We start from the raw sequence: 15,125 nt of genomic DNA, 5'->3' as shown, positions 1-15,125 counted from the left end.
TAGTTGCTGCTGCTGTAGCCAGGGTGGTCACTGGCCTTCTAAAATGCAATGTCCTTTGGGATGAGGGTTCAAGGGGTCCAGTGGAACAGTTAAAGGTCAGCATGACCATATATTTCAGTAGTCAGTCTGCAAGAATGCGACTGGGATAGAGGTTTGTAATGGAAGAAATTTAGTAACAGGACTTTTATTGGAGGTGTTAAGCCTCCTTAGGAAAAGTAAGCACTGCACACAGTTATGAATACAATCTCTGCAATGGGATTACCAACTGACCGATGTGACATGAGCCACCTCAACAATGCACAGTAGTCAAGAGAAGCTAAAATACAGACCTGAAGCTTGTAATGCAGCAGGAGACATATCTCTGCTGTGTGTTTTCTCATGGAAAGTGCTTGTGCTGCTGGTCCTGAGCCTCCCATCTTTCAGAGAAAGGCTCGCCTCAGCTTTAGGGAGCCAAATGAGGGCTCTTTTTAAGATTTACCCCAGGAAGACTGCTCAAAGAAAGCATCTGATTTTAAGTGAGGTGCTGTTTCTACTTAGTTTCTCAGCTGGTGAGACTGAACAAGGACTTGTTTTAAGGCAACTGTCTGTTAGATGGGATTAGAACCCAGGGCAGGATCTTCATGGGTTGTAGCTCTTTGCCCAGCAGATGATCCTCCCTGTTGAAAACACAACCTACTCATTTGAACCCTCATTAATGCAGGGCAGAGGTTAATAAAATACTCAACAGCACCAGCTTTAATAATGCTGACAGAACAGCTATCATCATGTTTCTGGAAAATATAATTATACAGACGAACAGTAAACAGAACACCTGCATTGGGGGTCAAAAGGAGCACTGCAAATAAAGATACTGAAACCAAATCCATACAGACTGTGTGAATTCAGTTACTGATGGTCCTTATGGCGCAATGGGTAGGCCAACAATCTAATTCCAGTTTACCTATGGCTGTCAAACGGGAACTCTGGTAGATATCTGACCTGGCATCAGATGGATAAAGGATTCCTTCAGCTACTGACAACTATTAGTTAACAAACACTTCCCATCTGTGACAGTGTGGGAAGGGACAACAGCAATCCAAAAAGAAAAGGGGGTCAAACATACCATAACCCCTTCAGACCAGCCAAACTTCACAGGATCATGCCAGTAGGCTGCCAAGAACCATAGGGTTGGAAGGGACCTCAGGAGGTCATCTAGTCCAACCCCCTGCTCAAAGCAGGACCAATATCCAATTTTTGCCCCAGGTCCCTAAATGGCCCCCTCCAGGATTGAACTCACAACCCTGGGTTTAGCAGGCCAATGCTCAAACCACTGAGCTATCCCTCCTCCTCCATGAACAGAGTGTGAGATTAAAATGCAGTTCTAACTAGAAAGACCCAATGCCAGAAGCACCTTCCTGGAGACTGTTGGGACCAATTCATTCATCCTCAGCTGCTTATGGGAAAAAGGAAGTGGTAGTATCACAGTCTCCTCAGTGCAGACTCTAGCCAACTGAATGGAATGCTGCCATGCCCATAGACACAGTCATATTCTGCTACTTGTAACACTGGAAAATACTTTACAGAAGTTACAAGGGTCAAAAAAGGAGCATATGGGATACACTGAGTCCTGCCTGTCTTTCCCCATTGACCTATTGCCTGTGAAGGGAGAAAGCCACATTTTCCCCCACTTTTGAGGAGATGTGTCATACACCCTATAGTCACAAGACCATTACATTAAGGTCTCACAAAACAGGATACACAGCCCCCAGCTAGATCAGTGTGAAAGTTCGTGATGCCAGAGAATCATCACACCCTGGTCACATTTGTGAAGTACTTCATCGTTTCATTTGGCATTTTCCATGTTTCCCACTGCCAAGCTAAGGAGCAAAATTTACAACCTGGGGAAAACACAGGAAAATTCTCAATTTGTTCCAACTGGAGAATTTTATGTCACAAAATACAGAGATTGAGGCAGGAAATAACAAGTTCACACTGGGGTAAATGTGCAATCTCTTACAGAAATGCACAGTTTCATAGATGTGGAAATGCATGACATATGACTAAGTCATTTGTTCTGGTCCCCCACCTGTCTATGTCTGCAGTTACTGGGCTGAGGGACGCCCATGAAGAGGAGGAGGCAAAAAAGAGGCAGTTTGCCTCACGCCCCCCATTTGAGAGGGCCACCAAACCGAGGGGCATTGCAACCTGGTGCATGGGGTCAGCATGCCACTAAGATGTGGTCCCTCTGTCATGGTGGAGGAGCAGCTGGGTGGCACTGATGGCAATATCTGGACTGGGGAACCCAGCCTTGAGTAAAGAGTACATCCTGTCCCCACTGATTTCCCACCTCTGCCAGCCCAGATCAAGAGATTAAAACTGAAAACTCAAGACACAGGTCCCTGCCCAGCAACACAGGACACTTTCCCAAGGCACTGATTTTTAGGTCCAATCGTTTTTACACTACTTGTTATTCTAATTGGTAAATTGCATAGCATGCAGCAGGGGGAACAAACCCTCCACACCCACCCATTTGCTGAAATTAAGAGTTGTAATACTGCAGGGATGGTTTTTAATGAAAGAACTGAGAGTTTCATCACAGGTGGTGGCCATGTAATAATCCAGGTTTTATTATGGTTTCCAGCCAGCCTGCTAAAGCTCCATAACCTATTAGCAAACAGTTGCCCATGAGGATATGCAGTTTATCCAGCCCTGGGGGAAGGGAAAGGAGGGTCCCAGCCTCTGAAGGAGCCTTTGTGGAGCCAAACCAAGAGGTAGTTTGGCTTAGAAAAATTAAATTTTTATCAGTAAATGTCAGTAACTGGTGATTTCACCACACACAGACAAAAAATAAATAAATTCATCAATAAGCTGCATTTACAGACCAGCAAAGAATGAAAAATGCTGCAATTTAGAATTTGATTTAAGGCTATTTACTTTGTATATTTTGACATGTTATATTGACCCTCCACCCCCAATAATTTTGCACAACTGTGAAAAATTAAATAGATAAAAATAGAAAAAAATGCTTGAAAATAAACATCAATATTATCCATTGAAACAATAAGAAAAAAAAGAAATCCTGCCAAGCCTAGTGTTAGTTTATGGTTAAAGTTAGCAACTAGGAGACAAGTCAAACATCCACTGGAAGTTTGTGAAACCAATGCCTGGAAAAGAGAAAAGATGGCCCATTCTCAGCATGGCTCATTAGAAGAGGCTAGTTTATAGGACTGGAATGTGGGGATTTATCCACCTCTTGACAGGAACAATACACAGAGACTCTGAAATCTCCACAGATGGTGCATGTCCCTGAAGCCCTAACGGCCATTAAGAACCCAAATGCTGTGTGATATAGAAAGGGACTACTCTTTTTTCTGTTCTGTAAGTACTGTGTTAATTTAGTGCTGATGAAACATAAGCACTAAATTAACACAATTGACAGCCCTGCATATTGAAATCCTTTGATGACCAGAACATGGACAGCAGTAGCATATACTTCATCCACAGTACACCTCTAATATGCCTCTATACTGGATAAAGGGACCATCTCTACAGGTGGAAAAGGGAGTTCAGACTTCGTGACCATCCATACCTTTACCTCTCTGCTGAAGATGCCAACAAGGGGGCCAATTAGTATATATTGTGAAGGTGGGTTTTGTGGCTTGCACACCAGTCCACTGGGAACTGGATTGAGAGCACAAAAATTACACACAAGTTCAACCCCTTGCATAGGTGAGGAGCACTGCTGTCCAGATGAGGGTATGGCAGGGAAGAGGGCAGAAGGAAAATAGAAAGAATGCTCCACAGTGCAATAAGAATGTTACCTATAAAGGGTTGCCCACTTCAAAGGAGGAAGAACTTCAACTGTTTGGTTTAAAAAAAAACAAACAGTTAATAATTAAAAGACCAATCAAAGGTTTTCCCCAGTCAAAGAGCCTCAAAGAAGCCCTGTGTAGAGGAGGTGAGAGCTGCAGAGGGTGAGAGGATATCTGCTTCTATCATGCTGTCTCTTCCTCAGTCTCAGTGATGTGACATAAAAGCAGTGTTTCGCAGCCTGTGGGAGATAAGCACTCACACATTCCTAGTGAGTATTTCCCCTCCCATCTTAAGTCTCAGAATTGTCAGCTTGCACTCAGGAGACACCTATGGGCTGGACATGCATTGGAAGAACTGTGCCCCTCGTCCAGGAGAGGAACAACAGACAGAGAGTCAGGTGAGCAGTGAGGTGCATGGTCACAGCTGTTTGTGGGAGGCCAACATACAAACCAGGAGGTACTTCTGGTCTGATGTCTGCTGCCTTGGTGGGGCTGTGAATGGGCTCTTTGTGCAGAGCTTGCCCCACACTATGCCAGGCTGAGCTAAAACTTCAGCTTTAAACTTTCAGCTACCTTTGTTTAAACATGTTAAAATCTATACACCCAAACTTCTGCAGCATTTATTCCACCTGAGGCAAGGGGAAAAGGAGGAGGGGACACTGCCCGGTAACTGTTCAGAGTGATGATCTAATAACAGCATTATCACTAGCAGCAAGTGATCCCTGGACTGTTTTAGACCAGAATTCTGGATGGTGGAGCAGATTTGAAAACCTCTCTTCACTAGGGAGAAAGTCTCACATGATTCACCCCAAATCAGGAAAGGAAGCAGTCTGGCTTCACACGATGCATTTAGAAGCTGTTTTATTCTTGCTATGGACAGACAAATGTAAGGGACATAATGCTTCCTGCAAAGTGGTGCTGCTGAGCTAATACCCAACCCAGTCGCCATAGAGGGATGAACCCCATTCACTACAGGAACTGGTTGTGCACAGGGTCTTCCCAATCCCATTACATTTGGGGGCTGTTTAGTGCCTCAATTAATTTGGATTAGTAAAGCATCCCACTGAGCTGGTGCTGTCCCACGTGAGCACTGGGCCCAAGCACCCGCTTTACAGCAAGAGACACTTGCATTTGCTTTCTTGCCTGTGAAAACAATTACTGGGACTTATTTTTAAAACGTCCTTTCCTTCCTTGTCCTGTAGTGATCCAGCCCATTGCCAACAGATCATTATCCACACCCTTGGAGGACCAGCTCCTAAAGAAGCGATTGCATCAGGCTTAATTACTTGGCATTGTAAAGAATTACTACACCTTCAATGTAAATGTTACACCACCAAAGTGCCCAAACCCTTTAGGGGCTGGAAAATCCAGCATGGGATTCTCCCAGCAAGCTTCTTTGCTCAGCTATTACTATTAAGGCAGCTTGCTGGCCCACCTCAGGGGAAGCATTCTGTACTGCGGTGCAGGGGTGCTGTCCTCACTCACCAGGGGAGGGAGCCAGTGTATTCAAACACTGATTGTTGGGAGGGTACAGGAAATGCCCTGTTACCCTGGTTACTTACCAGGGTAACCATGGTTCTTCTCTGTCTAGTCATACTTGTGAAATGCACTCCTACTGGTGCTGAGTATCAGAATGCTTCTGGAAAACAGAGCCTGTGGGGCTACAAAAAACACCTCTTGGCACCAAACATTTAGAGCCAAGGTTGTAAAAGGACCACATAGCCCCACCACCTCAGTTTATTCTGGTAAACTCAAGAGTCCTGTAAGAAAGCTGAGACAGAAGTGGGAGGGTGAACATGCACAGGCAACTCTCTCAAAGAACTACAGTTACCATTTTGGGCTTGTCTACACTTACGTTTTATAGCTCTCTAACTTGCTGGCTGAGGGGTGTTAAAAATCATCCCCCGGGGCGCAGCAAGTCTGAGCGCTTTAAAGCGCTAGTGTGGACAGGCTCCGAGCGCTGGGAGCCATGCTCCCTGCGCTCTGAGCTAATCCCCTCGTGGAAGTGGATTACCAGGAGCGCTGGGAGAACTCTCTCCCAGCGCTTGCACATGGCCACACTCGCACTTTGGAAGTTTCCAGTGTAGCCATGCCCATAGTGAGTAACTCCAATGGACTTCAGTGGGATTTCACCCATGATCTTTAACACTTAGGTCCAACACTTGGGAGCTCAGCAATATCAGAAGACAAGGATGTATTTACTCAGCCTGTTCTCCAGCACTTTTTCCTAGCATCTGGGCAAATTCAATTCAAAATACAGAGACCAAAGCCACTTAAGCATTCAGCTAGTAACTGGTAATAGCACACCTTACCTGATCACTCTGGTTACAGTGTGTATGGTAACACCCATCGTTTCATGTTCCCTGTGTATATAAATCTCCCCACCGTATTTTCCACTGAATGCATCCAATGAAGTGAGCTGTAGCTCACGAAAGCTTATGCTCAAATAAATTTGTTAGTCTCTAAGGTGCCACAAGTACTCCTTTTCTTTTTGCTAGAAGAGAGGAGTATATACCCAAGTTGTCACAGATAGCACTTACCTGAACAAGTCACACTCAGCACAGGACCCTGCAGCCCACATTAATCTTTGTTTTCCCAAGGACACATTTTCCATCATCAGAACATGTCTGTCCCCAAGACTTACTTCTTTTATTTCTGCATATTACCATTGGCTAAACCTCCTGCTGATCAGGTCAATGTAATGTAATTAATGCTGATTACAAGGATAGAAAATTGTAGCTCAGTTGAAACCTTATGAGCTCATAGGAATAGTCACAGTGATAATCATAGATCGTCCCACGCAGGGGGATGGAGCACTCAGCCAAAGAAGCTACCTTGGTAAGTTCAACATCTATCCTTTGAAGGACATTCAGACCATGGGGTCATAGAGAAGCAATATATGCCCTGCCATTGCACTGAAAATAATAGAGGGCACTTTTTGAGAGCTATCTAGGCATATGCACGGAGTTCATAATCAGGGAAGAAAGGAAAGCTGGTCTATTAAGATGTGTGGAAAGTCTGGATTAGCCAGCATTGTGACCAAGGACCATCTTTTATCATCCTGGAGGCTTGAGTAAACCTGCAAGGAAAGAAAATTGGAAGATCAAAAGACATGCTTACCTGCTGCTGCCAGCTTGTGAGCAACATACAAGAGACCAAATTCAGATCTGATACAAGCAGGTGCAACACCAATAGAGTCAACAGAGAGGTGCCTTCTTACACTTGGCCTCAATTTGCCCCAGCAACTCTTAAAGCTATCTTTCAAAGGGAGATCTTATAAAGACTGATGTACAAGAGGAAGAATCAATGAAGCTAAATTGAACAGATCAAGATACATCCATTTTAATGCAACTGAGGCAGCAGCAGCTCTATCAGTGAGACTCCCTTTGGCAAAGCTACAAGGACACATCCTGTGCTGCTATTTGATGGAAGTCCCATAGGAGGATCTTTCAGAAGGGATGGACCAAGGGCAAGTTTACACTACTCTGCTACATCGGCACAGCCGCATCGATGCAGCATGTCTGGTGAAGATGTGCTGTGCTGGATGGGAGAGCACTTTTCCCATCAGCATAATTACTCCACCTCCACAAGAGGCGGGAGCTATGTTGGCGGGACATAGCGTGGTGTGGACAATGTTTTAAGTCGATACAACTTACGTCGCTCAGGGGGGTGTTGTTTTCACACCCCTGAACAATATATGTTACATTGACTTAAGCGGTAGTGTAGACCAGCCCCAAGATGGAGTTCCTAGCCATGCTACGGTTTCCACAAGTAATTTCCTAACCATAAGGCCTTGAGGAGCCAAATAGAACCTGAACAAAATGGAGTTAGTCTTCTCTTTCCCGCCCCACTAAGTCAGCAGCAATATTTAACATTCTGCCAGTGCCAATGCAGAAAAGCTCATCACTTTGCCATCCAGTGCTGCTTTCCTTCCCTTCCATCACTGACAGGACATAATGAATCTAGTCAACCCCCCGAGAGGCAGACTGGCTTTTACATTTACTGTTATACTATATCCATTCTATTAATTCTTAATGGATACTAACGTAACACCAGCACTGGGAGACTGGATGGTTCAGACACAAGCTACAGAGCCCTTTAGCCATAGCACAAGCTAATGAGTCAAGTCAAATAAAACTCCCAAGCACACAAAATTTCAGTCCCTTTCTCCAGGGATGAGTTTATTTTTCAAAACCAAAATTGTCCAAAACCAGTCAGAAAGCATAAAACATATCCTGCTGCCTGTCCCTTCCTAAAGGCCCTTCAACAGGCTTCTGCCCCTGCCCACACACCAGCTATCACCAGTCAGGACTTCCATCCCACTGGTGTGGACAGCCCCCTATATAGCTCCTTTCCCCTGACTCTGGGGCCCTTGCAGTCTCTTCCCCGGGCTGGATTTTTAAAGACATTTAGGCACCTACGTCCCATTGATTTCCATGGGAGGCAGGCCCCTAAATACCTTTAAAAATCTGGTTCTTGTTGACCTGCAGGTTATCACTTGAACCCTGGCCTCAAACACATCACTTGGGAGGCAGCTAATTAGTCACTGGAGTGGCTAAAGGGCCACCCCAACCTAGGACACGGATTCCTGGAATGAATACAGCCTAGAGAGACTATCAGCTGGCCTACAGACCAAAAGTGACTGTTGCCATTTGACATCTGTCAGCCTCTGTGGAATGATTTAGTGATGAGTCCAGTTCTAGTGCAACTGTGGTCACATCACAAAAATATACCATCATGGTTGGCATCAGCTGGCCTCAAAAGATAGGGCAAATTAAAATAGAAATAAAAATTACTCTCCTGAGGCAAATAAAGTTGTACAAGGCTGGTTTAATCAGTAGTTTGTTACTACTCTTCAGATTATTACACAGGCACAAGCAGCTCATGTGAGGAAGAGGTGACTAAAGAATGAATCTGTCCACCACAAGTTGTGGTTTGCTGGCTCTACTGGCGAACAGAAGGTCTAAGACTCACCATTTGAACCCCTGGAGGATGCAGCTTACAGTTGGTATTTATTTGCATACAAACTACTAGTCAAGAGTCATTAATTTGGTTGCTCCCCACTCCCCTTTCAAATTAATCTGTTCTCTTGGGCTCTTATTTGGCAGAGGTGATATGCCGACACATCACAGAGCTCAAATAAAAGGCTTCCAGTATTAACAAGGGGAATGTGGGAGAAGCAGAGGAAACAGGGACTTGGAGGAGGACTCTGAAGATGATAGAAAGCAAGAAATACATTAAAAATGAAGTTAATCACCATAATTAAATCATATTTCTATAGTGCCTTTTATCTTGAAAGATCCCAAATGCTTTATGAACTACACATACACAGAGGAATCCCTTCCTCCACCATGAAATGTAGCCAACTCTGGGGTGGGACGGAGCGGATGTTTAAAAGGGTACAGCAATGCTACCCAAGAGTATTCTCTTACATTTGGTATTCTCATTCAAGCCAATTAAACAATGAGCAAAATCCCAACAAAGAAAACCTCTAACCCCTGGATAACCTCACTGGTCACCTCTTTCCAAATAGAGATATTATCATTTCTGCTGAACCCTGCTGTTTTCAAGCCATTATTTCCACCTACTCCCAATGATTTTAATCATCAAGTTTGCAAATTTGAAGAGGATAAACAGAAAACACAATCTCACACTGTGTTCATTGATATCTTCAAAGACTGCAGAATGCTTGCTTAGAAATCCAGGCTGCCTAACCAGCTAAGGAGAGAGACAAGCACAGATCTGAAGACCTCTGTATAGATCCAAAGCTTGTGTCTCTCACCACCAGAAGCTGGTCCAAAAAAATATTACCACACCTACCTTGTCTCTCTCATACCCTGGGACCAATACAGCTACAGCACTGCATATAAGTAGCTATTGGTAATCCAAAGTGGATATCTGAGTGGTTCCCCTTGCTACATACCATAAGATGGCATGGTCTTGTACTCCTCCACACAATTCCTATGAAGATCTCCAACTATTTCCTATGTGATGTGGCCTCATTTTACACAATATCATCACATGTAATGTTTTCCACTGGCTCTGGGCCTGACCTGGCACTTGGAGAACTAATTCTGCTGAATAGCGAACAATATCTCTGCATTTCTATAGGGCTCTTCACTCTAGGAGAGCTCTCCCGCCAACAAAGCGCTGTTCACACTGGTGCTTTTCATCGATAAAACTTTTGTTGTTGGGGGTATGGTTTTTTTCACATCCCTGAACGACAAGTTTTACCAACAAAAGTCCAGTGTAGATAAAGCCTACGAGTGTAAACATATTTCAAATTATGGTCCAAGAGATTAAAAAGGACTGTGGAATTTGGGAGGATGAAAAGTGTGTGGGGTCTAGTATATTGCAAAGGAATGTCCTTGTCCCTGGGTTTGATACACTAATGACCTTGGCAGAACGTAGACAAGCTTGGGAGGAGTCCGAGTGAATGTTGTGCTATCCATGTGGCTCAGGGGAATGCTTTTCACACTACTGAGTGACTTAGTTATACCAACTTAATTTTCAAGTGTAGACTGGGCCTTAGACACCAAACAACAGATCACTTTAGGTATGTCTACACTGCAACACCACAAGCGGCAGGGAGTAGGATAAGTGTAGCTACATGCCGCAGTGAAAAGTGGGCTGCATCCACACTGTAGTGCATAGATACATGTGGCAGCGAAAGGCTCTGGCTGGGGGCAGGCAGTGGGGAAAGGCTCCAGCAATAGGGGAGGAAGCAGGACAGCACACTGGTAAAAACAACAGCATAGACAAGGAGTGCAGAGAACGGTGTAGGGTACATGCACAAATGGTTCAGGCATGTCTCTACATTGCTATTTACATCGGTCTGAAGGCATGCAGCGTATGTACTCTAAATGCTGCCATAAGGAGTGTGCAGTGTAGACATACCCTTTATGAAAACTCATCCTCCCTGGCATCTCTTCTCCTCTACCACTTCCAGCCTCCCAAATATCCTCCTCAGCTAGTTAGTGCCTCTCTCAGATCCCCTATGTAATCTTGGCTGCTCCCAACTTTTTTACCTGGTAAAGAGGATTTCCCTCCTGCTTCCTGACAGCACTGACACCCAGCCAACAGCCTGGAATGATCACAATTGCTGCCATCCTTTACATTGCAACCCGTGTCAGTCAGGGGAGATGGCCAGAGTTGTTCAAATGGAACCCGCCAGGCCCTGAAGTCAGATGCTGCTGCACTTGGTATGGCTTTTTATGATTGTTTCTGAGGCTAGCTAGATCCTTACTGGTTTCAGAGTAGCAGCCATGTTAGTCTCTATCCACAAAAAGAAAAGGAGGACTTGTGGCACCTTAGAGACCAACACATTTATTTGAGCATAAGCTTTCATGAGCTTCAGCTCACTTCATCGGATGCATTCCTTACTGACATGCTAGAGCAGTGCTAGACAAAGCTCCACATCCCTGTCTCACAGCATTTCACTCCCACTTGGACACAGCAGGAAGTGTATTGTAGGATTTGGTTAACCCCAGCATGGCATTTAACATGTGTTGGTGTACCTGGGCTTCCCTTCTCTCCTAGGCTCTGTGCACACTACAGCTCAAACTGAATTAGCAGCAAACATATTTAAATGTGGGCTTCCTGGATGTGTGTGACCATGGATTTTATTTAGAACTCCGCTCTGATCCAAAGCATACTGGAAGCATTTAAGGCCAGATTTTTAAAGTAATTTAGGCCCCTAACTCCCATTTAAATCAATAGAAATATCTTTAAAAATCTGCCCCTTAGGTATCACTGGCTATCTTACCTAGGAAAGCCACACATCAAACCTGCCCTAGGCAGTGTCCATAAAGTTGTCAGCAGAATAATTCTTGGCCACGCCAACCAGGGAAACTGACCTCAATAACTATGTTTACACAAAAAGAAAAGGAGTACTTGTGGCACCTTAGAGACTAACAAATGTATTTGAGCATAAGCTTTCGGAAGTGAGAAAGCTTATGCTCAAATAAATTTGTTAGTCTCTAAGGTGCCACAAGTACTCCTTTTCTTTTTGCGAATACAGACTAACATGGCTGCTACTTTGAAACCTATGTTTACACAGAATTGTATAAGCCTGCAGCGTTTCAGCCACAGCAAGGACAGGACTCAGGTAGGCCAAATTCTGCTCTGGTACACCCAGTGTAAATTTGGAGTAATTGAGGATTCAGACTTCTGAAAATGAGAGCAAAATTTGCCCCAATCTCCATTCAAACAGAAACAAAGCCACCACATACTGGCATTTATGGTGAAGTGACAAAGAGTAAAGCTTCTGAATCCCTGGGTCTCATCAACAAGCAAGAGATATCGGAAGCAAAGCTTTCATCTACCTCTCATGCTTGAAATTTAGGTTCTCATGGCCAGTGTTAGCCCCCCATCAAGGTGACCATTTAACTGTATTCCTCAGTCATGCTGTTATCCTGCAAAGCATAGAGTATCAGGGTTGGAAGGGACCTTGGAGGTCATCTAGTCCAACCCGCTGCTCAAAGCAGGGCCAATCCCCAATTTTTGCCCTAGATCCCTACATAGCCCCCTCAAGGATTGAACTCACAACCCTGGGTTTAGCAGGCCAATGCTCAAACCACTGAGCTATCCCTCGCCCCCAGAACAGGGTTAAAACAAGACCCAATCCCATATACACTGCAAGAACGGATTTTAATCTTGCTGAGGACAATGGGGTTGTAACCCTGTCCCCTCAACACAAAAACCTTACAGCATGGCTTGAAACTAAGGCTGAGAGTTTCAAAGCCATCAAGGGGATTTAGATGCTCATTACTGATTCATTTTAATGTCAGCTAGGCATTCAAATTCTGTAAATTTCTTTGAAAATTTGAGTCCATTTCCTGGAATTCTGATTTTGAGCTATGGGAGCCCCTGTCTCCCACCCACCCCTTTGACTTTGTAATATCAGCTCCCCCCTGCCCGCAATGAGAATAACACACGTTTAGCTTCAGTGAGACTTTCCTTTTCCCTGGGGCAGCATTTCTTCTGGTGACTGACTATTGGTGGACTATTTTCTTCATTAGGCTGGTTATTAACATACTGCTAGAGAGTTCTACCACTGCAGTGCTAACATCCAATGACAGATCTAAATTTGTTAGTCTCTAAGGTGCCACAAGTACTCTTGTTCTTTTTGCGGATACAGACTAACATGGCTGCTGCTCTGAGATCTATCTTGGAAGATCACATGTTCCAACAGGTGGCAATGGGAAGTGTTGATTCCATCACCACACCCCACCCCAGATCAACTACATGGTGTTTACATTTCAAATGGCTAGCTACAGGCCTGCTTTGCACTTATACCATTGGTTTATCAAGAGTCTTTCCCCAAAACGGTCTTGATAGAATTTTGGGAATAAACGCCCCATGACAACAGTGAGAAGAAGCAGAATGCTAGTAAATTATCTGCTGAGTGATCTCTCTGCACCTTCGAAGGTCCTAAGCTCAAACAGTCCCTTAGCTAGGGACGAAGAGAGCCCACCGTTCTCCCCTCAGTAGGTGTCACAGAGGCAAGCAGGGTGAACCAGAGGGCAGCCATCAGGGCAATAAAGGCAGATTACCAGCTTGTTTCAACACACAGTATAGCCATATACGCTTGCAGTGGGGAATGAAATGTACCTGCCATTAGACCCCACCTTCCATAAAACGTTTGAGTGCTTAATATGCAAAGCACTGCTTCAGAGAGACAATGGAAAGAGAGAGACTCTTCACAAAGGCATTATTTTAAATTCTAAAGGCCTGGAAAACCTAAGGCCTCAGGCCATAAACAATGAATGGCAGAGGCTCACCCTGCAGATCCTGATATGTTGTACATCAAGAGATATACATTACAACTTTTTAGCTGCATCATGTAGACTACGTGGACTGATAATCCCTCAGGCTCTTTACTCAAAGGAGCAAAGGGTTTCTTTCGAAATCCTCATGTAAGGAGGGCGTTGTGATTTCAGGTATGTACCAACAATGAATGGCACTTCCTAGTCGCAAGGTAAACAACTGTACTATCTCCAGCATATTGGGAACATTCCGAAACAGCAGCATTACAGGACAGCCGCCTCTCCTTTCTGCTCAATCGGACTGTGCAGTTAAATATCTAGAGCACGAACTAAGCGTGTGCGGCAAAAGCAGAGAGAGACACAGAGAACAACAACGCAGAGCTAATACAAGCAGCCTCCCGAGTACACACAGACCTTGCTCCAGCTCCTCCGGTCTCCCCGGCTGGTTACCCATCTTCAGCAAACTCCGGTGATTCCTCTCCGAGATTCTCTAGCTCATTGCCCTGCTCATGCACCGCATCAGAAGCGGACCTCCCCCATCTGCTTTTCAGTGTGTATGTGCTAGTCAGATCCAAAGGAAGGAGTCAGCTTCTTCCTAGTTCCTGACACCAGGAACAGTGTCTGCTGCTCATGTTAAGACAGCGGTGGCTAGGCTAGCCCAAGCCCTCCTACCTCATTACAATATTATGCACCGAAGGGCCGGCCTGTGCACTTAATTAGCGGCCTGACTGCTGGAATAAAGACAGAGAGGTGACTCAACGTGCAGCGTAAGCCACACAGAGGCAGCAAGAGCAAACTGCAGGCAAGTCACAGAAAGGCAAGGACTGAATAAAACCCCATTACCAATGAGAAACCTATTCTAGACACAAGCAGGACGCAAATACCTCATCAGGCCACTAAAATTAAGACACGGCGGGGGGGGGGGTCCTGCCCCAGGGGACCAGTAGAAGCAGCGCTTTAAAAAATGACATATACTACACCAGAGAGACAAAATGGGTGAGGCAATATCTTCTACGGGTCCAGCGTCTGCTGGGAGAGAGACAAGCTTTGGAGCTCTTCTTCAGGTCTGGGAAAGGTACTCCACACAAAAAATGCCAGGTGGAACAGATTGTTTCGCACAAGTAGTTAACACATATTGTAAGGCTGTGGCTTTCAACCTTTTTTTTTCCATTTGCGGACCCCCAAACAATTTCAAATGCAGGTGCTGACCCCTCTGGGAATCTTAGACAGTCTGCGGGGTCTGTGGATCACAGGTTGAAAACTACTATGTAAGGGATAGAGTTGCCGGCCCTCCAAGATTGTCCTGGAGCCTTTAATGAAAGATTATGTCCCGATGAAACCTCCAGGAATATGTTCAACCAAAATTGGCAATCCTAGTAAGGGACCATTCAAGGTAAAGTGTTTAGCAGAGTAAAGAGCTTAAATTCATCATTCTGCTAGACACAAAATCATGAACTGAACAGAGACACTGGATTTATGGCTTATTACCAAATCTGTAACCTACTAACCCCCTCTTTTTGCAGAGGTGTTAACAGGCCACTCTGCCTTGAATGGTCCCTCACAATAT

At 44.8% G+C, this 15,125-nt stretch overlaps 1 protein-coding gene across 2 annotated transcripts in view; it reads right to left on the bottom strand.

The window, feature by feature from the left end:
• SPECC1 (sperm antigen with calponin homology and coiled-coil domains 1) overlaps window positions 1-15,125 on the bottom strand; it is a 153,446-nt gene that overhangs the window by 98,510 nt on the left and 39,811 nt on the right. Inside the window, exon 1 of one of the 2 annotated variants that reach the window (XM_084650574.1) lies at window positions 13,973-14,265. The exons of the other annotated variant lie outside the window; for it this stretch is intronic. Coding sequence (XP_084506700.1) covers window positions 13,973-14,012 — 40 coding nt within the window. The 5' untranslated portion in view covers window positions 14,013-14,265. Of the gene's footprint in view, window positions 1-13,972; window positions 14,266-15,125 lie in introns of those variants that run through there. 2 annotated transcript variants of the gene reach the window in all.

The sequence above is a fragment of the Lepidochelys olivacea genome, assembly GCF_965140295.1.
Source record: "Lepidochelys olivacea isolate rLepOli2 genome assembly, chromosome: 17".
In the NCBI taxonomy this organism is placed as follows: Eukaryota; Metazoa; Chordata; order Testudines; family Cheloniidae; genus Lepidochelys; species Lepidochelys olivacea.
This window is presented reverse-complemented; position numbering and strand designations above follow the sequence as displayed.